This window comes from Mastomys coucha, unplaced genomic scaffold (genome assembly GCF_008632895.1).
Source record: "Mastomys coucha isolate ucsf_1 unplaced genomic scaffold, UCSF_Mcou_1 pScaffold7, whole genome shotgun sequence".
In the NCBI taxonomy this organism is placed as follows: domain Eukaryota; kingdom Metazoa; phylum Chordata; class Mammalia; order Rodentia; family Muridae; genus Mastomys; species Mastomys coucha.
The window spans coordinates 38,514,622-38,539,848 of record NW_022196913.1 but is presented as its reverse complement, the minus strand read 5'-3'; the positions used below and the strand labels follow the sequence as shown (position 1 = coordinate 38,539,848).

The 25,227-nt window shown below is 45.5% G+C and overlaps 2 protein-coding genes across 4 annotated transcripts in view; one reads left to right on the top strand and one right to left on the bottom strand.

The window, feature by feature from the left end:
* Slc22a23 (solute carrier family 22 member 23) overlaps window positions 1-17,106 on the top strand; it is a 161,533-nt gene extending 144,427 nt beyond the window's left edge. Inside the window, exons 7-11 of one of the 2 annotated variants that reach the window (XM_031359170.1) lie at window positions 95-327; window positions 2,090-2,122; window positions 2,251-2,274; window positions 3,182-3,305; window positions 12,938-17,106. In XM_031359170.1, coding sequence (XP_031215030.1) covers window positions 95-327; window positions 2,090-2,122; window positions 2,251-2,274; window positions 3,182-3,305; window positions 12,938-13,295 — 772 coding nt within the window. In that variant the 3' untranslated portion in view covers window positions 13,296-17,106. The remainder of the gene's footprint in view (window positions 1-94; window positions 328-2,089; window positions 2,123-2,250; window positions 2,275-3,181; window positions 3,306-12,937) is intronic. The other variant, XM_031359171.1, reaches the window with a different exon arrangement.
* A 1,035-nt stretch (window positions 17,107-18,141) lies between these two features.
* Window positions 18,142-25,227, bottom strand: part of Psmg4 (proteasome assembly chaperone 4) — a 7,433-nt gene continuing 347 nt past the window's right edge. The window contains exons 2-3 of one of the 2 annotated variants that reach the window (XM_031358486.1): window positions 22,655-22,730; window positions 18,142-18,333 (exon numbers count right to left, since the gene is read on the bottom strand). In XM_031358486.1, the coding sequence (XP_031214346.1) occupies window positions 18,212-18,333; window positions 22,655-22,730 (198 nt within the window). In that variant the 3' untranslated portion in view covers window positions 18,142-18,211. The remainder of the gene's footprint in view (window positions 18,334-22,654; window positions 22,731-25,227) is intronic. The other variant, XM_031358487.1, reaches the window with a different exon arrangement.

Sequence of the window (25,227 nt, the reverse complement as noted above, 5' to 3'; positions counted from 1 at the left end):
GGTTTCTCTCACATGTAAAATGCTTCTCTGTCTATCAGTCACCTCAGAGCATGTCCCCCAGCTCTCAGTGTGTATGTGTATGTGTCTCCTGCAGGCTGACAGGGTACGGGATCCACCACTGCTTTGCAAGAAGCATGATGGGCCACGAGGTGAAGGTGCCACTCCTGGAGAACTTCTATGCTGACTACTACACCATGGCCAGCATCGCACTGGCCTCCTGCCTAGCCATGTGTCTGGTAGTCAAGTTCCTCGGGCGCAGGGGAGGGCTGCTGCTCTTCATGATCCTCACTGCCCTGGCCTCACTTCTACAGCTTGGGCTCCTCAACTGTGAGTAGGCTGGAAAAGGGAGGCAAGGCAAGAGTGCTGGGAAGGGAGCTAGCATAATAGCAGAGAACATGGCAGGCATGGCAGATTTCTGTTTCTGTAACAAAATACCTGAGACAATCAACTTAGCAAGAAGAAAGGTTTGTTTGGCTTACAGATTTGGAGTTTTCAAGCAGTCCATGGTTTGTTGACCCATTGGAGTCTGTAGCAGGACAACACATGAAAGGAGTGTATGGTAGATAAATCAATTTGCTTTATGGCATGTAAAAACAAAAGAAGAAAGGGATCTTGAGTCCTAATGTCCTCTTTGAGAGTATACCCCCATGAGGCTCCACATCCTAAAGGTCTGCTTCCCCATACTGCCCTGGGTGGAGACCAAACCTTCAACATATGGTCTTTGGGGGACTTTAAAGATCGAAACTATAATGGAATGACTAGATGAGACTTGAGAAGTTTTCTATGACCTGAGTAGTCATTCTGAAATTGATAGCCACAAGAACTTGCTTCAGGAAGAATGGGATTTTAGTAGAACATATTGTTCTCTGCCTCTGAGAAGTGCTAGGCCTCCCCTCTTCCTCCCACCCACAGGCCAGTGGCCCCAAATAAGAGCTCTCAAGATGCACGGTAACTCCCCAGCATGCCAAGCCTGTATGTCCCTATAAAGATGGTTTCACTATGGGCAGACCACTATATGATTCTCACATAAGGAGAACAGACATGTCCTTCTACAGCAATCTGGGGGAAATCTGGGAATTCTTGTATGGGACACAGTTTTTCTATTGATGTTCCAAAACGTATCATTTATCAGAGTATTCTATAAATGTCACATAGCCCCTTAAAACCAATCTAGAGAGCCCATTTAGTCCTCCATTAACCACTGTGCAATCCTCATAAATAATTCTCTCACCTAAGTACAAGAAAATCCCACTGCCTCCTCCCCATCTGCCCAGAGCACAGTGCAGACCACTAGCATCTTCTCATGCCAAGCCCCTTCCCTGGGACAGGCTCAGAGCACTGCTGAGAAATAGGTACCATTGAACACCCTCTTTGGAGGAAAGCTTACCCCAGCTGCAGAGTGAGACTTACCTACTGTCCCTTGCACCACATGTCACAACACCTTGGTGCATAGTGGGTTATAGAAGAACCAGTTTCAAAAGCAGGTGGTTTTCCTAACTTAAGCATGTTCTTATCTATCTGCACCATACTGGGCAATAACCAAAATAAAAAATTAGTAGCCGTTCTCTGTCACCCTAGATGGACACTGCCTAGCTGACCTGTCCAGCTTACTCAGTTGAGACAGATCTGGCAGGGTCCCTCAGCACCCAGAGTGTTTGGTACTGAACAGGCATGCCACAGGGACTCCGGGCAAAGGGCAAGTAGTTATGAGGAGTTGGGTTTGGAGAAGCATACATGTGGCCTTGCTCACAGAGAGCAATACCCCTTGGCACAGACCAAGAGTACTACTGCCTATGCAGAGAAGCTCCGTTTAGGATCTACTTGGATCCCCTCTGTAGGACTGTGTTGTCTCCCAGACCTCGTGGCAAATAGGGCCTTAGTCCTCTCTTTAAACAAAAAGGTCTTTGTTTAGTCCGGTGTGAATTCTACTGCCCAAGCGGCCAGCACCAACTCAGACTTAAAAGGAAGTTCACTTAGAGACAAGTCATGTGGGAACGGTCAGCGCCACCCTAACCCTAACAAGCCTTCTTCCTCTCTCCCACTCTCGCTACCCTGTGTGTGTGTGGGCACGTCCATCTCACGGTTCCAGTGATCGGCAAATACAGCCAGCATCCAGACTCAGGTGAGTACCCAACATTCCCCTTGTTTGTGCTTCCTTGACATTTATTACGTCCACACAAGAGTTGCCACCAGCACTCACCAACCGGTTTCTGTTTCCTCTCTCTCCTCCACTCGTCTTTACCCTTCAAGAATTGCAGCTGAAGTTGGCCGTAGGTTGGACACTATAAGCATCTATTTGTATTCTCTATCCCCATCTTGTGCTAGAGAAAGCAACTCGTGTCTCCCTGGTTTTGTGCAGCTTGGCGTGCATGCCCTCCCTGTCCCCTGATCCAGCACCAGTGCTGTTTGTCCTTGGACAGCAGCTAGTCAGGATGAGAAGGCAGGAGGGTTGGGGGCTTGGTCGTCCATGCTATAGGGAGAGCCATCATCTCCTCACGACTCATGCAAGCTTGCTGCTCTCCAAGTGGGGAACAGCAGAGGTGCTGCCCTATACCCCATGCTGCTATGGAGCCTGCCTGCCCCAGACAAACCCGTGCCCACAGTGCCCATAACAGCACTTGCCCTCCTTGCAGCCCTGAGGGAAACTGAGCTGAGCATGCATGCCAAAACACTGTGTGCAGTACTGCCTCGTGCTAGCTAGGATCCAATGCCACCTGTGGTCACAGAGACTGCTGAGTGCTTTCCCTCCCTCAGGGCCCATCAATTATTCCATTTGGGTCATGTGTGGTTTTGTGTACTTAAATCAGCTTTGACTCTGGATTGGGTGGGTCCACCCTGAGGTTGCAGTCTGGAATCCAGGGCAGCTAGTGAGCACCTTAGCCTGCCTGGCATAGCTTCTGGCTGAGGAATTCTACAGGCCACTGTGAGCTCAGCATGCTTGGTGTTCAAGGCACTAAGAGACAGCAATACAGGAATGCTTAATGGGCTCCAGGCTCCTCGGCTTAGAGACTGCTCACCCAAAGGCCACTGCATGCCCAAACCGGTCATTGGAGAGGAGGGAGCTCCTGGGATATCCCAGGCTTCCCTTCTCTCATTCTCGTTCCAGCTCATCCCTTGCCTAGCTTCTGTTCTCTTTCTTTTTCTCCTACCTCATGGTCCCCTTCTTTGGATTCTCCTCCAGGGATGAGTGACAGCGTCAAGGACAAGTTCTCCATCGCGTTTTCCATCGTGGGAATGTTTGCATCCCATGCAGTGGGGAGCCTCAGTGTGTTCTTCTGTGCAGAGATCACTCCCACAGTGATAAGGTGGGTGAGGGGATAATGTGAGACCTTTTCTCAGATCTCTAGATTGGTCCTTGTCTACAGAGGCCTGTGTGTAAGGAACTGTCCTCAGGTCTGTCCCACCTTGGCTGCAGGACCAGGGTGTGGTGTGGCATGCAGGGCATGATGGCTGTCTGACTCACAGTCTGATGATCAGCCCACCCTGACTCCCAAGGTGGGAACGTAACCCTAAGTCCCAACAAGACAGTTACCAGAGGCATGGAGACAGAGAACTGCTTAAGGTACAAGAAACATGTCAAGGAATAGAAAGGGGATAGATAAATAAATCACTCTTGCCACGGTCCACTGAGAGTCTTGGGAACGAGGGATTTTTTAAAAAAAGGTATACGTGGCCCCCATAATCCTCGATTCCCAAGAGGCTGAGGCAGGAGGATGGAGACTTCTGAGCCAGCATGGCCTACACAGAGAGACCCCATTTCAACAAAAAGGTGAGGGCAGCAGATATAGTTCAGTTGTTTGTCTAGCATGCACAAAGCCCTGGGTTCAATCCCTAGCACTCCATAAACTGGATGTGGTGGTACATGCCTGGAGTCCCAGCCCCTGGGAGGTAGAAGCAGAAGGCTCAGAGAAGTCCAAGGTCATCCTAGGCTATACAATATAGATAGATAGATAGATAGATAGATAGATAGATAGATAGATAGATAGATAGATACAAGGTTAGATAGAACTTTTCTCCTCCTGGCCTAAGAAACTGACCACTAATCTAAAATAGTATCAATGATTTAGTTAAGGAAAAAAACAAAATCAAGATAAGTAAGAGAGCACAACCCCAGACCTGGTAGAAAGTTTGCCTTTCCCTCAGGAAGTTCAAAGGTCTTAAGTGTTTGTAAAGTGAGATTGTTATCCCTGCGTGGTGGCTCATGAAGCAGCACAGCATTTAATCCCATTGTGATTGTATCATAGTAAAAGTTATAATATTTGAAAGACCATCCCTTAACTGCATCCCCTCTACCAGTCCCTCTTCCTAACACAGGTTGAATATTCCTAAGCTGAAAAGCTGACATCTAAAATGCTCCCAGTCCCCAACATGCTTTGCTTGTTTTGACATGGCAGCAAAAAATTTTACACCATGAAATCCTGCTTCACGGGCAAAATTGTTTTAAATATTGTATTAAAAATGACCTTCAAGTTCCACAAGCCATATAAAAGATGTAAACAAGTCTGTATTTAGATTTAGATCTCCCCTCTCTCCAAGATATCTCATGATGTATATGCAAATATTACAGATTCAGAGATGCAAAATCTAAAAGCATTCTGAGTTAGAGACCTCACCTGCACTTGGCATTTGCTACTTACTGAAGAGCTGGCTGCTGCGGTTCATGTCACGTTGAGCTCCTTATTGGAATATCATTAGCATTTCTAATGCACATGCTTTTTTGAAATAGTGAGTGTGGGCAGTTCTTCAGCTGGGAGCTGAAACCCAGAAGTCAGCGTGATGACACCCTTCAGAAGTACAAGCAGCCGTTCCAGTTCAGATGGGACTCAGAGAGACTAATTATTTTAGGCCCTCTGGTGCTGGGAGGACTTGGGGAGCAGGTAGGCAGGTCTGTGGACTTCCCTCCTTGCTGACAACAGAATTTTCTCATGACCTCATTTTGACTCATTCTCTTGAATTTTTACAATACAAACCAAGGCTGCTAGTTATTGGCCTCTGCAATAAGATATCTCATCATTGTATATTTAAGAAAAAGCACTTAGGTGTCTAGTAAGCCCTCTAGTTCCTTGCCTTCTGCTTGAGCCAGGACCAGGTGGACCAGGAGCTCCTTTTCTGCCTGCGATTGTGAAACACTGCAGGAGCATAGCACCTTACACTTTCTCCACCAGTTAAATTCCCTCCTTTATAAAAGAATCGGAGAAGGCAATCTCTCAGCTGGAGTGCAAGTCTCCACTAGTCCTGGGTTTCTCATAGCCACTGGCAGCCATTGCATGACTCTGAGAGAGGGTACCCCTTAACTCTGGCCTCCCTGTCAGTGTGCTTAGCAACTGAGAGTGGAAGAAATATGATATCCTCTTCCTCTTTGATGCAAATCTGGAAAAATTATTAGGGGATAAAATTTGAACAAATACATTCTAAAGTCCATCTTGCCAAGATGACAAACTAGAAAAATATTTGGCCCTCGGTGATGTTTTGTACCTGCAGTGGGTGAAAGGAAATTGCAGCCAGTTCCAAGCCAGGCTGGAAGAGTCTCCATGGGAACTCTTCCCACTGGTGGTTTGTGCAGCTTTTTCTTGCAAATAAATCCATGAAGAATTCCCAAGAGAGTCCCAGGATAAACATGCAGCTTCCCTACCACCCACTCCACGCAGAAACACCCAAGATGGCTGAAGGTCAGGTCCACGGGCTTCTTTCTTATGAACATTTTACTCTGTTCTACAACACTATGTTGAAAAGAAACCTTTTAAAGTAAGAACAACAGTGTTCTTACTCAATAGAGTTTCTATTAGTGCAATAAAACACCATAACCAAAAACAAGTTGGGGAGAAAGGGTTTATTTTGTTTATGCTTCCATATCATTGCTCATCATCAGTGGAAATCAGGACAAGAACTCAAACAGGGCAGGAAAGGGGAAGCAGAAGCTCATGCAGAGGCCATTACGGGGTGCTGCTTACTGATTTGATCCTCGTGGCTTGCTCAGACTGCTTTCTCATAGAATCCAGGACCACCAGCCCAGGGATGGCACTACACACAATGGGCTGAGCCCTCCTCCATCAGTCACTAATTAAGAAAATGCCCTACAGGCTTACCTGCAGCCTGATCTTATGGAGATATTTTCTCAATTGGGATTCCCTCTTTTCAGATGACTCTAGCTTGTCTCAAGTTGACATAAAATTAGCCAGCACAAACTGCAAAAATTAAGGTGCCAGGAACAAGAGACTAGACATATACCAGGATATGGTTTCTACATACTTCATGATAATCTGTTTTCTTTTGGGTGGTAGAGACTAAAGCAATGGTTCTCAACCTATGGGTTGCAACCCCTTTGGGGATCACATTTTAGTGATCCAACATATCAGATATTTATATCGTAACTAATAACATTAGCAAAATTACAGTTATAAAGTAGTAATGAAATAATTTCATGGCTGAGGATCACCACAACATGAGGAACTATATTAAATGATTGCAGTGTTAGGAAGGTTGAGAACCACTTGACTAGAGTGAACCTTATCTCATCAAATTTTTTCAAACAATTACAGGGAGCCACTTAGCCTCAGCCCACTGATGTTGACACTAGCTCGGGAACAGCTTCCACAATTCATATCATAGGCTTTAGGCATTAGTTGAATGGAAGATGGGCTAAGAAAGACAGGTTTCCAGCCTTCCTTCTTAATCTCTCTCCTTGTCTTGGGCAGAAGTGACGGGCATTCTAGGGTGGTATAGGCATAGCCAGTGGCTGTTTCTGTAGTGGGCCATCTTTTCTCTCCACTGTTATCTGGAATCTGAAAACAGGATCTCCTGGTGCCTACAGTGGCTTCCTTTACCCACAACAATGGGACAAGGGAAGAGAAAGGGTAGGTGCTGGTGATACTGACAAGCTGATTCAAAGTCTGCAAAATTCCTCACAAATTTGTGGAGCCCAGGTCAAGGGCTGTCTGTCCCTACATTGTGTACCATCCTAGCTTCTTATCCACTAACTACTGTTTGCCTGCTGTTCTGGTGGCTCCATTCCTCTATGCAGTCCAGATCATTTGCAGCAGACTGGCCTTGAGACCTTCTGAGCAAGGTCCCTATGTCTGTCTTCTGCTCTAATGTTGCCTCAAGACAAAGCATCACACAAAGAATGATCTGCCAGCCATCCACTAATGGATAGCATCTGGTTATAGAAGTGATGCACCTGACTGTAGCTCAGTGGTACAGTGTGTACTGATCATGTACACGGCCCTGGGTTCAGTCCCTAACACCCACACTCAATAAACTATGCCTATTGGACAGATACAGTTCTTACCATTAGCCCCTAAATACAACAAACACCTATTTGCACAGCATTTGCATTGTGTTAGCATTATGAATGATGCAATGACATGTAGGTTCCATGCATTAAATTACCATAACATTTTCTATAAGGTACTTGAGCATCTGGGAATCCGGGTAACAGCCCCCACCAAATACCAAGGAAGAGCTATATATATAACTCCACAAAGTGCAATTCATGTTACTGTTTGTACCTGGATAGTTTTGCTAGTTCTTCATTTCTGTGCCAATGAGTATATTTGCTTATCCTTAACTTCATAGAAATGCAATCAAAGAAAAGCTAGAAACATAAAGGAGGAAAACATAGGGAGGGGTGTGTTCATATTTATGTACAAGTTGATGGTTCACATTTACTTCTGATTCACACTTTGCTCCCCCCAGCGAGGCTGCCCATTGGCAGTGGTCGGAGAGTTGTGACCCAAAGTAAAGCTAGCAGGTGGACAATGAAAATGTTATGCTTCTAAGAAACAAGGAGGCCTAACCCGGTTTGTGCAGTGAAGCCTTACTCTATATAAACATGGGCATAGGCTGCCCTCTAGTGAATTCCTAGTGCAACAGGAAGGAGCTATGACCAATCAGCCTTTTAGAGGGAAATGAACTTAATACCAAGCATGTAAAGATCCTGAGAGACTTCAAAAGGGAACAAACAAAACCAAAACTGGCATGCCATCTTTCTTACAAAATTGTTTGTAATAACATTAAATCCAAGAAATCACTGATAGTGAAACAAAGTATTTTCTTTTTTTTTTTGAAGTGAAATTATTTTTTATTAGATATTTTCTTTATTTACATGCAAATTTCTCCTTTCCCAGTTTCCCCTCCAAAAAACAAACAAACAAAAACAACAAGAACAAACCCCTGTTGCCTCCCCCCCTCCCCATGCCTGCCACCCCACCCTCTCATTTATTGGCCCTGGCATTCCCCTACACTGGGGCACAGAACCTTCACAGGGCCAGGTCCTCTCCTCCTATTGATGCTCGAATTGAAACAAAGTATTTTCATAGGAAAAATGAACAAGTAAAGACATATAATTATTTCAAACATTATTTAGCAAAAGGACGTGTGGGGAAAAATAAGTCACTATCTGGTGTCATGCAGACATTCTCGAGTCTCCAATGCATATCTGGATGCTCAACAACAATCACAAGACAAGAAATGAAACCTGAGGTGCTGGTGGTATAGATCATGAGCTCTCACCTTGTAGCCCAGGTTGGCCTTGAACTCACTGCCTTCATTCCTTGGCCTCCCAAGTACTAGAATTTCAGGGCATGCTACCACATGAGGCAAACTTTTTTACAAGTAGTAATGCTTTAATGATAGTATGAACCATGTACCCGCAAACAGAGTCATTTAGCATCCTAGGGTATCATGTATTGCACATCGTTCTACATTCTGTCCTTTAATATGACTGACAGTGCAGCAAGTCTGTTTATACCAGCATCACTACAATCACATAGGAATGGGTTGTGCCATGATATCTGTGACAGCAACAGCTGTAAAATCCCCAGAGATGTTTCACTATAATCCTACGAGGCCATTGCTGTATATACAGTTTGCTGCTGGATGAGACATTATGCATCACAGCTGGATTCTCTATTACATATGTTATAAACATACTCAATATCATATACACATACCTACGATTTAAATGAGTTATAAATCGAACTTATTTCACCCAATATTTTTTATTAATGTGATATTGTGACTTTGATATCATTCACTTGGTGTCATATGAGACTTGCCTGGGGCTTAGCAGCTTCACACACTCCCTACATGGGGGTGCTGGCTGTATATTCTGCTTGCCTGCATGGTAACTCTTAATGGGCAGAGGCAAGAGAAAGCAAAAAAAAAAAAAAAAAACCAGAGTGCCACGGACCAGGATTTCTCGCGGGGTCCCTGTTCCACGGGACATCCCAGTCCATGGCACCAGAAAAATACAATCTTATCAAAGGTCTCAATCAAACAGGTCCCTGACATCTGATACACCCCTCACATCCTATGGCTTGCCAAAGAGGCCAGATTTACAAGAAATTCTGGATGGCTGTTTAGGTATTCATATTATTCACCTGATAAATGGGCCCAATCTCACAGCTCTCCGACCCATGCCTGTGAGTAAAAGGTGAGGTGGCCTTTTACTTAGGAAGTCATTGTGAGCTGTGGCCATCCAGTATTTATTACATGCAAACTGTGAGACAGCTGATATTCCAGGAAATAATCCTTGCCCTTGACAGGTGCATGGAGGAGCAATACCAAAAGGCTCATCATGAGCAAATGTTGACAGAAAAATGCCAGTGTCTTTAAAAGGTGGTGTAGGATGCTACTTGGCAAAGGGTTGGTACTGGACAACACCAAGCAAGCATATCCTCCTCGGTGCACCCCTTGCTGGGCCAGCAGGATGACTTTCTCTGTGGCCCTTTTCAGCACTCAATTGATTTTTTTAAAAAAATTGCCTAACACAAAGTACTGAGGACATGACAGCCTGGGCAAGAGGTTCCATAGGCAAGGCTGGTCATTCTGACTGTGGTCCTTATTTATATCTGTATAACAAATGGCTTAAAGTCCTTGGGGTATCTAGGTCAGTGGCCTGGCCAGTGCTTAGCTGGATCCCTGCTCCAAGCCACAGTGCCCTGAGCCAGGATTTGCCTACAGGCTCAGCAGACATTGGTAGGATCCAGTTCTTCACAGAATGTTAACTGGGGGCCACCTCATTTCCTGCTATGTGTACCCCCAACAACACAACAGCTTATTTCATCATACCCAGAGTCTCTGTGTCCTGTCTGTGAAAGGAGTATCTCATTAACTCTGCAGTACTTTATGGGCAAGAATTTATTGGCAATTTCCAGCCACATATAAGGAAAAGGTTAAGAATACTGGGAGGTGGAAATTATCTTAAAATTCTGACATAATACCAAGTAATGTCCAAGGGCCAGTTGGCCAGATCTTGCACAGTAGCTGAGAGAATATCAGAGACTACAGATTGAGCAAGATTTGGTCTTGCCCTTGAGCACCTCTCAAGCACAGACACACACAGACATGTACCATGAGAATATAGTCTGCCAGAGGGAGGACTCAGGAAGGCCTGGAGCAGCTCCATAGCTTGCTTAGCCTGGATTCCACCAGGAAGCCAACAGGGGCCACAGGAACTGTGCCTGGGAGGCAGTGAGAGCACCAAGTCATGTCCCTTACATTAACCCAGGATTAGACTGGGGCCTTGCTCTTAATAGAGCTACTGAGAGGACCACGAGCAGCCATGGATGATGTGGGAAGGAACTACAGTCTCTGGGCACTTGCAATGACGAGGTGAGGCTGGCAGCTGCCTCACTCTGACTGTGAGGTAATGGGGATCTGTAAGGGCAGGCCTCGGATCCAGAGCTGGGAGAGTTTGGGAGTTAACAGCTCGAGTGCCATGTACGTGACGTAGGATTCATCCATTTAGATTTACAGTACCTCACCCTTCAATTATAGACCACTTCCATCACTTCTCTAAAAAGACCTTCATGTCCCTCTGCAGTTTCACCCTCCTAGCCCCAGGCAATCACTACCCTGCTTCCTGTCTCTCTAGATCAGCGCTTTAGACATTTCATGTAAATGGAATCGTACAATCACTGTGATGTTTTTCATGGTGTAACGTGTCAGTGTTTCATGCCTTTAAAGGCTAAGTAATATTCCATTATATCTGGATATGCCACGTTTTATTTATCACTCAGCAGCTGATAGACCTTTAGATTGTTCCCAGTGCTATAAGGCATAAGCATTTGCTTGTAAATTTTTGTCTGTGCACACGGTTTTACTTGTTTTTGTGCATGGAATTGCTAGTTATATAAAGAATTGTTTCCTTTTAAGAGAATGTCAAGCTGTTTTCCATCCTGCTCCCAGGAGGATACTGGAGAACTCTAGCCCCTTTACATTCTGGCCAGCATGTTGTTCTGTCTTTACACCAGGCTTTCTTGAAGGTGTGAAGTGGCCTTTCACTGTGTGTGTGTGTGTGTGTGTGTGTGTGTGTGTATACAGTGAAATGCCTGTTGACACCTTCTCCCCATTTTTTAAGTTAAGTATTGAGTGCAGTATATATTATGGACATACATCCTTTGTCAGAGGCAGGCTTTGCAAGCATCTCTCCCTGGCTGTGTGGCTTCTACTTCTGAATTATGTCTTCTGAAGGGTTAAAAAAAGTTAATTTTGATTAAAAATAGATGGTCAGGTTCTGGGCTGTGGCTGCATTTGTAAGAAATCCCAGCTGACCCAAAGTCACAACAATCTTCCCTGATGTTTTCTGGGAATCTATTTTGTGCTTTGTGAAGGGGGCTCTACCTTCATTCTTTTGCACGCAGACTATCCTACTGTTACAACACTGCTTGTTGTACAGCTGCCCTTTGTTCCACAGTGTGTGCCTTTGTCAAAACCCATTTACCACAAGTGTAAAGACCTGATTCTGAACCCTCTCTGTCCTGTGATGTGCCTCTCAGTGCCCCACTCAGATGACACAGCTTCTAAGTTTCATAGCTGTGACAGTAAGTCCTCTTACTACACTTCTGTTTCAAAATCCCTTCCTGGATATTCCGGGTCTTTTGTATTACCATGTAAACTTTTGAATAAGGTTATTCTCCACTGAGATTTTGATAGGGATTGTGAGGAGTCCATTGCTCAATTCAGAAAGACTTATCATCTTCACAATATCGAGTCTTCCAACCATTCATTTTTAACTTTTCAAACTTTCCATCAACAATGCTCTGTAGTTCTCAGCATTCAGGCTTTGCCTTTGCTTTCTTGGAAATGTTTTGGTTTCATTTCTGAATTTGGTGATAGTATGTAAATATGAACAGAATTCTGTGTTGAACTTGTATTCTGATACTTCGTAGGTAGTCTTTTTTTTATTTGGGAGCTACCTATAGTACCAAGAAAACCTAAATTGTTCAAGAGCTGCCTCCAGCTGCAGCAGGCACCTCCCTTCCAGCCATTTCTGCTCAGTGTTTGAGAACAAGGTCCCTTTGCTGGAATGGTACATAAGACTTTGGCCTATCTGAGCTCAAAGTTGCAGGGTTCCACAGATACAGCCAATATGAAGGTGGCTTTGGGTATCACATCTATGGATTTACATAGGTGGTACCAACCAGAGTAGGGCCCAATACAGAGGCAGAACTTCCTTAGTGCCTAAATCCACTTTCTGGTGTAGTCATTGACAATTTATAAAGAATACGGTTTATTCAGCTATGATTCTGAAGGCTGAGAGGTCCAAGTTAAGGAGCTGTACATCATAAGAACCCCAGATAATAGGGACTCTGCAGAATCCCAGGATAGGGCAGGGCATCAAGATAGTGGCAACCCAGTAAATACGCACGCTTAGGCTTCTCCTCTCCTTCTAAAGGCTTTATAACATCGCCATTACAGGGGGCCTAACCTCTTGACTACTTTTAATATTAATTATTCTTAAAACTCCCATATCTGAATTCTGCCAACATTTGAATTTGAGATTAAGTTTCTAATACTGGAAGTTTATGGAACATATCTAAATCAGAACAGTGCTAAGAGCTTACCCTAATAGCCCACCAACCTGTGGTCCCATTCCACCCTACTTGTGCCAAACCCTTTTGCTCCATTTAAGCCTGTGCTCTCTCCTCTGCAGGTGTGGTGGGCTCGGGCTGGTGCTGGCCAGTGCAGGTTTCGGCATGCTGACAGCACCCATTATTGAGCTGCACAACCAAAAAGGCTACTTCCTGCACCACATCATCTTTGCCTGCTGCACGCTCATCTGCATCATTTGCATCCTCCTGCTACCTGAGAGCAGGAACCAGAACCTGCCTGAGAATATCGCCAATGGGGAACACTACACACGGCAACCACTGCTATCACACAGGAAGGGAGAGCAGCCATTGCTGCTCACCAACGCAGAGCTCAAGGACTACTCGGGCTTGCACGATGTGGCTGCCGTGGGCGATGGGCTGCCAGAGGGGGCCACTGCCAATGGCATGAAGACCATGTAGCTCGCTGGGCCACACCACCATTCCACCAGTCCCCCCGGGGCTTGAAGGGCTGGGGAAAGTTTGCACACAGGTTTACAGACCACAGAGAAGACGTGGCTGGGGGAAGAAGTCCAACTCTGCTGCTGACTCCACTCAATTGTCAGACTTTCAACTGGTGTGGGGAATTCTGTCTTTCCAGACATCTGAGGAACACGTCTGAGAAACCAGATGCTTTGGAAATAACCCTCTGAAGACTTTCTTTTCTGCCATTAAATGTTTGTATTTATTTTGGTCATTTTTACAAGAAGCACTTTATCCCCTCCCCCCTCCACTGATCATGAAGCAGAAGCCCCTTCAGGAGTGAGGGAGGGTCACTCTGAGGAAGTCCCTGTAAGTGACCAATGCAGTGGCCTGTCCCCTCCCTGGAGGCCAGACTCAATCTCCTTCTCCACTCAAGGAGACAGAGGTCATCTGTAGGCCAGGACCCCTACCTCCAGGCTCCCCGCCATGGACAGTTGTGCCTCTCAAATAGAGCATCCTTGGGACTACATTTTAGACAGAGAAAAATGTACATGAGTTGTTTCTTTTTTCCTAGAGTCTGTATATTTTAAAGTTGGATTCTTTACTTTCTGTTAGGTAGTTTCCATCCTGTGTTGGAAAAACAGCCCCCCAATGTCCTAAGAGCCAGCTTAATCTTTCTTTCCTTCAGGATCATCCTTTTGTACTTGATCTGGAAGTTTTTGTTGGGAAACTTCCATACTTCACCAGAAATCCTACATGATGAGAAAAGCGCCAGTTCCTGACGCCGGGTTTGCTTAGTTAAGTCCACAGCACCTGTTGTGTTGAGGTGGGAGCCATGTTTGTTTCTGCTAAGACACTTTCCTGGACTGAGCTCCAGCAGCGAAGGTCCCTCTTCTCCAGCCAGCCCTGTTGCCAGTACTACTTGAAAATGTGGCCACTTCCAGAACTTCAAACAACAGGAAAATAACCGAAAAAGGCAACCAAGGCAAATCCCAGGAGGGAGCCTCGCTCTCCCACACATGGCCGCCACACACATCTCCAGCACACACCATAGATAGAGCTCCAGCTTGGATGGCTGCCACTCTGACATCACAACAGTGCCCACAGCACCTGGAGGCGGTCCACCTCATGTCTTCCTCAATGGCTTCCTGCCTGTCACTCACTCAGCACAAAAGGGCCCTGGGCAGGAGTGCAGCTTGCTCACAGGTGAGTCCACATGGCCTCTAGTCCCTTGAAAGTGGCGAGAAGTGAGAGAAAGCAATAACTCACCAAAGCTCAACTCCCATCCTGTCCAGCCTCCCAGGATGTCCTTTATCTGTGTCCCTCATCTTGCCCCAGACAGCAGGGCACCAGAGTTGCTAAGAAACCAGCCTCTGGACCTCTTGCAGCAGCTCAGGCACCAGCTTCTCTGGGCACCATGGCTTCTTATCAACCATCTGCCTTGCCTCTTGCCATGCGTCTCTACCATGTGCTCTTCCAGGGAAATCATGGTCTCAGGCCTCTGAAGGCAACAAAGTGACTTCTAAATGACAGTTGCGAGAATTCAAAGGCCAGAAAAGGGTTGACTTGATCCCCTTCCAGCTTCTTGTATGGTCTGTTTCTTACAGTCTTACCTACTTCTCTTCCACATCTGATAGATACATCAGTGGAATCCAGCTGCCTTGATCAAGACCTCGTGAGAGTCGTGATTCCATATGCAACCATGTTTCTGGCAGCTGGCCTATGTTCTCTTCAATGCCTGGGGTCCTGAGTGCTTTGCTTGAGGGCCAGTGTCTAGGAGAGAGGCCATGTGGCCAGTCCTTGATACCCATTCTAAGTCCAGCCTACCTTCACTCTCCCTGGTCTCTTAGTCAAAGAGGTTAGTACACATCCTCTTTCCAAAGCCTCTCTAGATCTGTGCAGCCTTTGCCAAACTTGTTAGATTCCTTTCCTTTCCCAAGTACCTGCTACCAAGTCAGCCGGCAGCAACCTTTTGTTAAGTACAGAATGGGACATTCACATAGTCATGAATAGTCTTACACTGGGCGTGTTGGCCTGCTTAAGGAAACATGAATGACACAGAGTGCTGCAGAAATCACTAGGTTAGTAGTGTCAAGGTACAGCACTTCCAAACTTCTTTTCATGGTCTCCAATCTCCACCTCAAATGACAATGGTAGAAACACTGGGCAGTGTTAATGGCTGCAGCAACCAGAGGCACCCATCAAGGATTAGCAGAGAAGCTGCCACTGAGGCAGGGGCCAGGGGACCATCAACCAGAGGAAGTTCAGAAGGCTGACTGCTGGCAGTGTCTTGACCTTCGTGTGGTAACCTCAGGGGAAGGCTGAGCAGCTCAGTTTCTGCTTCAGTGCATGGACACCTGAAGTTGCTAGAACACTGTCATGAAAGATAGCCACGGCAGGAAAATCTGCTTGTAGACATACTTGCTGGGTGGTCTGACTAAGTGAGACAGACAGCAGGACACCCAGGTCTCAGACACTCTGGCCTAGCTCCAGAGGAACATGGCCACAGCCTGGCTCCCGGGTACCAAGCTGTCATCCCTAAACTTGGCCCTTTGCCCCCTGTGGGCAGATGCTTCTCAAGCACTGTCTCTTTCTGTTGGGCCCCTTCCTCCCTGGGGAACATTAAAAGGTATGTAGTCTTTTTCTCCACCCATCCCTACACCTGTTCTCATAAGTTATGCACAAATATCAACTGAGGTGGGGTTGGATAAGTTCTTCATTTTGCTCTTTATTAAGTCAAATATTATGAAATATCTAATTATTAGCACCCAAGACAAATAGGGAAAAGGTTTAGATGTTTTTGTGTTTTAAGACTATAATCACCTGCAACTGGAGGACAGGGCTGGTAAATGGGTTTGGCCACAAAATGGAAAGCAAGCAAAACCAGACCTCGTAAGGGGAGTATCACACAGTCACGACTACTTCCCAGAGCCAAACGAGAAGTCCCTGAACTAGAAGTGCCATTCAAAGAATCTCATGACCATCTTACACCCAGCCCCTGGGTGGCACATGGGTTGAGGGAGGCCCACACTTCAATTCCTCCCTGTTCTGAAGGACACCACCTCACTCTAATGTATTGTGTGTGTTTTGGAAAAACAATATGGTGTGTTGTGTCTAGTGAGGAACGCTTCCCTACCTCTGTCCTTTCTGCAACCCAACCATGCGTGCTTTTCCTCTAAGAGCCGCGTGACTGTACGTGTTGACGGGGGCGGTACCTGTTCACAGCACAAGTTTATGTTGAGCTCTGAACTGTCATTCACAGCTGCGTGTCTGCATGGTGTCGCATCTGTTGTACCTTTGGGGAAAATTTGTATGTAAATGTACAGAAATAAAAATGTTGCCCCATTAACAGATTTCCTCTGGAATGTCTTCCCTACCTCACCTGATGGTATCCACAAAGGGCATTTCACTACCACTGAGGACGAGTAGTAAAATCCTTCCCACGTCACTCCTTTCAAGGCTTCTTCTGGGAGCGGCCTTCACTCGCCCTGCGGATGGTGGGGCCTCTCACTCTGCTTTAAGGGTCCTAGTCTTAAAAGGTAGTCAGAGGCTGAGATCGGATTAAACTTAAATGTTTATGTAGTGTAATTCTCAAAACCATCTGAGAATTCCACACATTTAAGATGAATAATTTTTTTTTTCTCATTTGTGTTCTGCTAATCCATGGCCTAAAGGATTCCTAGAGAGGTCAAGGAATGACTATCTACACTGTGATTCTGTGAGGAAAGACTGATAACACAAAACTCTCTTCTCTACTGTAGTATTTTTTAACAAGAAAATAATATTTCTTTAATAAAGCATTTATACCAAACTCTTCTCTCCATAGCTGATTTTGTGTCACTTACTACTCTGTCCTAGAGAGCTATTCCACTGGGCTTTCCACACTGCAGAAACACTGGTTGAGGCTACAGAGGCTGGCATCAAAGTATGCAGGAGGCGGACCTTCAAACCATAGACGCCATTACTACCAAATGCCCTTATTCCTGTCCCTGCTTGACTTAGTGCAAACCCCTTGACACTGTGCAAAAAAAAAAAAAAAAAAAAAAAAAAAAAAAAAAAAAAAAAATTATAGGCCCTGAACTGTCAACTCGAGAGGGTCCAGGGGGACCCCAAGGATTAGAAAGCTCTTTGGTAATGGTGGTCACCTTTTGTCAAAATGTGGATCTCAACACATGAATCTCAAGTAGAAAAACCACGATTAGAACTCAAGTAGTAGCCAGGAATTAAACAAGGCCAAAGGCAGGTAGTAGGGGAGAAAGAAAGCCAGAGCGACAGTGAGTACAAAGGGGTCTGGTACACTGGTGCCTGTAAAAACACAAAGTTAAAACCAAACTTGGCATCAGTCACAGCCTGTCACTTTGCAGAGCGCTTCTACACACTTAACCCAGCAAGTTAGGGATCATTGCCATGTTACAGATGGAAAGAACAGGGCCAAAAAACTAGACTCCACTTAGCCCACAAATCTACAAAGCTACACTAAGATTCAAGTGTGGCTTAAAATAGCACAAGTGAGGTGGCCGTGAAAGGCTGAGAACAAATGGAAAGCCCCCAGGGACTAACTTTTCAGTTCACAAGACAGAAGAAGCCTCAGGCCCTGCGCGCAATCCTAAGGAGTATCCACCGTAGCGGCTGACTCTCACTGGGAATATAGGAATGGAGCAGTGACTGATTTTCCCTCCGTCTGATACGCTTCCTCCCCTTTTCTCAGGCACTAGCAGTCGGGAAGTGTGTGTTGTCTGCTCCCTTTTCTTGCTTCCCCATGCCATCAGTTTGAGCCTTCTGATACCCACACTTACAGGAGAAAGCCCATAAAGTGAACCCTTTTAAAACAAGGCAAAATGCAGCCTGAGGACAAAAAACAACCTGTTTATTTCAGTGTAATTTATATACAAGTTACAAACTCTTCCTTCTGCTGCTCAGAACTTTTCCGGAAAGGTCTCCATTTCTTCCTTAATCCTGTTTTCTACAAGTAACGTGAAGTTACTGTCTGTGTTGGAGAGGTTGTAGCTGACAAACACCTGTTTGCTGGTCTTCCTGGCTAAAAAAAAAAAAAAGGAAAACATGTTGACAGGCACAAGTGACATACTGTGAGTCCCATGTTCCATAAACCTGCCTAGAGCTGAGAACAAGGATTTTGAGAAGAGTCCTCAAGGGCTGGCCGTGCATACGGACACCTAGCCACAGCTAGGCTCGGGAACAGTACAAGCCTTCCAGGAGCTGCTACAGCTCAGTAAGAACAGCAGAGTCTGGCCCATCCTGACTCCTGAAGGAGAAAGATCATGGTGTTGGGGCCAGCAGTAAATGCTAAAACGCTCTCAGGTGACCACACACTAATATCTGGAAACCTCTACTCTACACGGGGCTTTGGAGATTTGGGGATTTTGTTATTTTTTTGTAATAATAATAATAATAATAATAATAATAATATTGAAGTTCTCCATCACTGCTACCCATCTCTATAATTTTTCTCTCTCCTTCTAGAAGTGCATATTCTATGCATGTACATACTTGTATATATGCAATGCACATGTGTGAGTGTGCATTTTCAAGAACCAATAAATAAGTGAGGCATTGGCCAAACTCCCAAATAAAGCCCAGCTGCATGCCCAGATCAGGAAGGCAATACTCTGAGCAGAAGCAGGCAGCAAGCCCAAGCCAGTGTTTCACTCAACAATGGCTGGGCAGTAGCCTGACCTCTTCTTCCCTTGGCCTCACCCATGCCCAGGGCAGGGGCAGAAACTACTACTCACCCATCAAAACATCAATCCTCTCTCTATTCTAGTGACCTCACCCACATCTACAGACAGAAAAGCAGGCAGTAAGGCTGGGGTAGCCACAATACCAAGACTAAAGCCTGCTGTGGAAGACACCAAGCTTCATCCAGGTGGTGATTCTGCCCTGCCTCTGCACCTTTCACCTGCAGTCCCAGCAGGGTATCAGTGAGGGCAGAGAGACAAAACTACCTTCAAGCTTGGGTCTTTTCCTCGATCGCCACAGCCCCAAACCTCTTTGGGCCCCAGATTCTCCTTCGTAAAGCAAAGGCAATAGGCCTCTGAATCTCAAAGACCCTTTAAATTATTTTCTTTATTAAACATTCAAGACTGTGCATGTGGTTTGTCTGGGACTTGTTTGTTTTTAGATAAAGGGATCTTGGGGAATATTCCATTGGCTGTGAACAACTGATATATCTCTGGAAGATACATGCCCTGAGGAGAGCTGGATGGACTATAGCACATGAATTACATCTCAATAAAACTGGGGTTTGTTTTGTTTTATTGGGGGGGGCAGTTATTAGTTTTTGGTGATAGGGTTTCCCTGTGTAGCCCCAGCTGTCTTAGAACTAGTTCTATAGACCAGGCTGGCCATGAACTCAGAGATCCACCTGCCTCTGCTACTGAGTGCTGTGGGATTAAAGGCATGTGCCACCATGCCTGGTCTGTTTTTCCTTTTTTAAAAAAGGAATGTAAATCATCCATAAATGAAGGGGTGTAGCCAGACATGCTGGCACACATATATAATCCCAAATCCTAGCGCTTGGAAGGCAGAGATGGGAAGCTAACCCTAAGCTCTAGGCCCACAAATTCAACAAAGGAAAAAGAAAAAAAAAGGAAGTAGAGGAGAAAAGGAAGAGGAAAAAGTGGAAGAGCACATCTGTACCGAAGCAGTTGTTTGGTCACCACAGGAAGCAGTGCTTTACAATGGCTTACAGCACATAGAGCAGGACCAGACATGAGTTGCTGCATGGCGCATGCCCAGAGGCTCCCATCCATTCCTTTAGGTATGAGAGGGAGTCTGTGAATTGCTAGTTTAGACAATGATCTGAGAACAAGTCAAGTATGGCAAGACAGTGAGATCTACCAAGACCAGCCAGAAAGAGACCATAAAATCACACTGTGCATAGTCCATCTTCTCAGTGGCAGTGGCATGGGGTTCTTCTCTCCCAAGAAGAGCCTACTGTAGTGTACTTCCAACCAGTCTAATTCAGCATTTCCCCATCTGTGGATTGCAACCGTCAGAAAACACGTATTTCCAATGGTCTTAGGAACTGAGACACTGTTCTTTAAAATTATAGTTATGAAGTAGCAACAAAAATAATTTTATAGTCACGGTCACCACAACATGAGGAACTGTCTTGAAGAGTCACAGCATTAAAAAGGTTGAGAACCACTGGTCTAACTGTTAAGGGGGACACAGTATCTGTGACTCAACTTCCAGACTCATCTCAGCACTGAAAGTTGACCAGAGCTCAAGGTCTCCTCATCCATGCAGAGTTGTGATGCAATGTCTCCATGGCTACTGAGAACACTGCAGCCCAGCCCTTACCCAGTCTGCTTTTGTCTTCCATGTCCTCTCCTCCTCCTCTTCCTTTTTTTTCCCTTTGTTGAATTGCTTGGCCTAAAGCTTAGGGTTAGTTCCCATCTCTGCCTCCTAAGTGCTAGGATTTGGGATTACATATGTGTACCAGCATGTTTGGTTAATTCCCTTCATTTATGGATTTTTTACATTCCTTTTTTTAAAAAAAAGCAGAACACCTCTATCTTTATGATGACATATTACTGATACTTGTCCAAGCCCAAGAGACCAGTCAGCCTAGACTCTGCTGAGCAAGTCCCTAATCTGAACAGGTGAAGCACCAGACCTTTCAAAGATGCCAGCAGCCGTGGCAGGTTATTGAGTTACTGAGAAGGAAGCACTTTGCACAAAACTAGGTCTCCGGTCTCCAGTTCATGAATATTCTTGAGACAACATTGCATTTTTTGGTGTAAAAATCTTTGGTGTCACACTCTAGTAAGATATGTTTGAAAAGGCAGAGACAGGAAGATCTTGAGTTTGAGGACAGCCTGGGTTATAACTTAGGGGCTGTAAAGATAGATCAGCAATTAAAAACACACACAGTTCTTGGAAAGAACTGGAGTTTTGTTCCCAGGACCTATGTCAGATAGCTCATAACTACTTGTAACTCCAGCTTCAGGGGCTTCAACAGTATCTGCCAGCTTCCATGGGCACTATACTAACATGCACAAACCTACACTCAGACATACACATATACACATTAAAATTCTTTAATTAAAAAAAAAAAACAACCTTTTATTTATGGCATGCGAGACAAATTTTTGCAACCCAAACTCAGCATTCTGCCTCCATACATATGTCTACTTCCCTCAATTCTAAGTACAGAAGAGCACACAATGATCTGCTTGACATAGTGTGTTCACACTTGTGTGTTTGAAAATATACAAGGAAGCCCTTGGAGGCAAAGGAGCATCATTGTCCCCGACTGACTTTCAAGTTATTCAGTGGGAAGAAAATGTAAACGCAGAAAGGAAAGAACAAAAACTAGAAGCCTTAACAGAGACTCGGCAGAATTCTTTCCTATAAACTCAAAATTACTTACTAATAAAAGTTTCCGAAACAGCTCATAAGTTTGTTTCTGGACCAGAGCAGGACCCTGCAACCTCCTATGTCCTCTCTTCTCCCTGACCTCTGACCATAAATTAAGACAAGTATGAAGTATTCCTAAACTGGTGGTGTTCCTCCTGGGCTATGTGTGTAGGTGACTCAAAGTGAGAGTTACTACTGGTCAAGATGACACTGTTTTCTTGGTACAACTCCAAACACAACTGATATATGAGCTGGGCTCTTCCCCTCCACATCCCTTTAGCTAGGATTTGGAAGGACCTTGGAGCAGCTGGCTCAGAAATGACTAGAGGTTCTAGAAAACACAAAGGCTGAGCCACTGTTGAGGACATCCTGTCCATACCAGCCATGGGGCTGGAGCTCACAGAATACAAGATATTCTGACCTCAAGGTATTATGATACCTGAGGATTTGTAATTTTTAAAAAAGGAACATGTGGAAGGGAGCCTTCACTCGCACGCTCTTTGCTAAACAGCCACTCTGCATTCACTTCACCAAGCTCTCCGCCTGTCACACTGAGAGGGAGAAATAGTCCTTCCTGCAGTAGTGACATGTTCCACAGGCTCTACAGAAATTGCCATGAGGTCCAGGGAGCCACCCTGACCGCTGTAGATGCCGCTGAGCAGGATTCATTTTCTTCCACAAGGAGATGCGACACTCACTGAGAGAAAATAAATCAGCTCACAGATTGAAGTGGGGACCCAAGAAGGATGGTGGGAGGTCCTGAAAGTTCCCTGGCATCGTGATGACACTGAAACAGTTGAGACAGGGAAGTGTAGATGTGTCTCATAAAAAGACCAAAGGACAGAAGTCAGCTTCCAATGCCAATGAGGCAGCTGTCCCTCACATGAAGATCCTTTACTTCTGAAGGCATTTACCCTAGGACATGAAACAGTGGGTCACATCTGGCTAGTGTCAAAGCATTAGCCTTGGGCACATACCTAAGCGCTGAGCAAGGCCGGTGGAAGTCGTATCAGAAGTGTCTCCAAAAAGGGAGGTGGACACAGGGATGGAGTCCTAGAGAAAGAGAAAAAGAACAAGGAGCATACTGTAGATTCTCTTGCTGGGTCAGCCAGGCAGCTTTGGGCTCCACACAGGTGTCAGGGCAAGGAAAGGCCATACAAGCGTCCCCAGTGGCTGGTACTTGTCAAGAGCCAAGCTAGGTGACCGGTACACAGAAGAGATAGTAGAACTAGGGCAGACAGAAGCCACCTGTAATGGGACCCATGGAGCTGCTAATGGTTTCGAAGACTGATTTCACAGACAGGGGTTGTCTCTGTGTTACAAACTCCAAAGTATGCCGAAAGGCATTCCAACCAGGAGGGAAGCCACAGAACTCTGTGAGCCCACAGGAAGAAATGCGATCAGAGTCTAGATGCCCGCCTGGTCCAGTTCCCCAGCTGAGAAGCAAGTTGCCTGCCTTCCTCAGGAAAGCCTACGAGAGCACAGCTCTTGTCCCCTAAAGGCTTGTGTGGACCACTGAAGGTTAGTGAATGACTTAGAACTTTGAAAAGACACCAGCAATCAGTATCCAAAGAACAAAATTAAAGCCTTGTATGAAATGGTTGACCGATCCTGTTTTGGCTAAGAAACAATGAAGTATAAACACAATAGTGTGCTTGCCTAGCATACACAAGGTCTTGGGTTCAATATTTGGCACCAAAAAAAGAAAAAATAAAAGCTGTTTGAATAGGAAATGGCCCTCTCAGTAACCTGGTCGGGAGTTCGGTACACTTGCCTCATTGTCCAGGTTGAGACAATTTAACTGATTGAACATCTCCCAGACAGTGTGGCAGGGCACAGAGATTATACAATTCATCTCTTAAGAACTTAAAGTCACTTTCAGAATTTCTTCAGGTATATACCAAACAAGATTTAAAAAAAAAAAAATTATTCCATTTCTGTCTTTTCTTTTTTCTTTTTGGTTGAAAAAGACAAAATATATAATCATAAACCTGCTGTTTATAGACTCTTAATTCAACATTTAGCTGAAATATACAGTATTTACACTTAAGCCTCCTGAAGAAAATCTATCTTACCAGCTGATAGAGCACCTCCTTCAACTCCCTGCCATAGGTCAGGAACACCTTACATCCCAGGCTAGCCACCCTCAGGCTCAGGCTGGCTTGGCTCAGCATCATCCCTTCTGGGTACCATAACCCCTGCTGCTATCCAGACAGACCTGCTAGACAAGCAACTTCATCCTGTGATTTCTGTTCTCCAAAGTTAGTTGTGGACATAACAGGTTTCCGGGTAAAGGAAAGAGAACACACACATGATCTTTGACACTGTTCTCCATGGACCAGCACACCTTTTACTATGAATGATCACAAAGTAAATAACTTAGGTGTCAGCAGCCACAAGCCCTCTAGTAGAACTGTTCAGCCCTGCCATCAAAGCACAAGGCTGCCATATTCTCTACCTGCATTGATAGATGTGGCCAAGTTTTAGCAAAACTTGATTACATAGTAAGACCTTACTGCCTGACTGGCAGGGAGTAAAGGATTCCCTGAAGAGGTCTCAAGCATTCTCCAAGTGACTTAATGAGCAGCCTGAGAGGCACTAGACACTAACCTCACCTTGGAACATTAAAACTTCAGAGGCCAGTATTGCAGGAATGACTGGGCAGGGAAGAACACTAAGAAACAACAGGTGGGGGCGGGCGGGCGGGGGGAGTCACTAGAAACTCAGGATCATATTCTGAATTCATCTCAAAGGGCCTATAGTGCAGGAATGGCAATCCCTGACCTATACCCGTAGTATGTATGATTTGCATGCATACATGCATGCATGTTCCTAAATGTGGGTGCATATGCAAGTACATATGAATGTGCCCACATGAGCTCATCCGAGTGTATAAGTCTTTCTTCCAATATGAGTGATGTGTTCAAAGTAGAGACAAGGACAGTGGGGGAGCATTTGCATAGCACATGCAAGGTTTGGATTCAACCCCCTGTCCTGGAGATGGGGAGGCTCTGGGCACATGAACCATGAGAGAAGGTAGGGCCACATCCAGCCAGAGAGCACTCAGAATAGGGAGGGTTGCCCATACAAAGATGAAAGGCCACCAGAAGGGTAAAGTTTGTTCTTGAGTCTGTTGGTCAAGTACCTATCCAGACACTCAAATCTAAGCTCCAAGTTCAATACAAAAGTTGTCTAAACCCAACGTAAAATGTAAACATAGCACACGCGCATGTCAGGGTGCTGGTGTAAGGAGAGCAGATGTTCTGGTGAGCTCAGAGCTCAGGGGCTGGGTTGAGTTCCCTTTAAGGTGGTTCACGTGTGGATTGACTCCAGGGTTCCCCAAATCAAGAAGCAGCCCTAGGGGACTCCAGCCCGAGGGTTCCCCAAATCAAGAAGCAGCCCTAGGGGACTCCAGCCCGAGGTATCCAGGAAAGCACCCCAGGACTCGCTGAAGCTCCTCAAGGATGTCTCTCTCTCAGGGCTACAAGCGGCCAGCCTCACTCCCACCAGTCTCTCTCATCCCAGACCCTCTTCAGCGGTCCCCACCCGG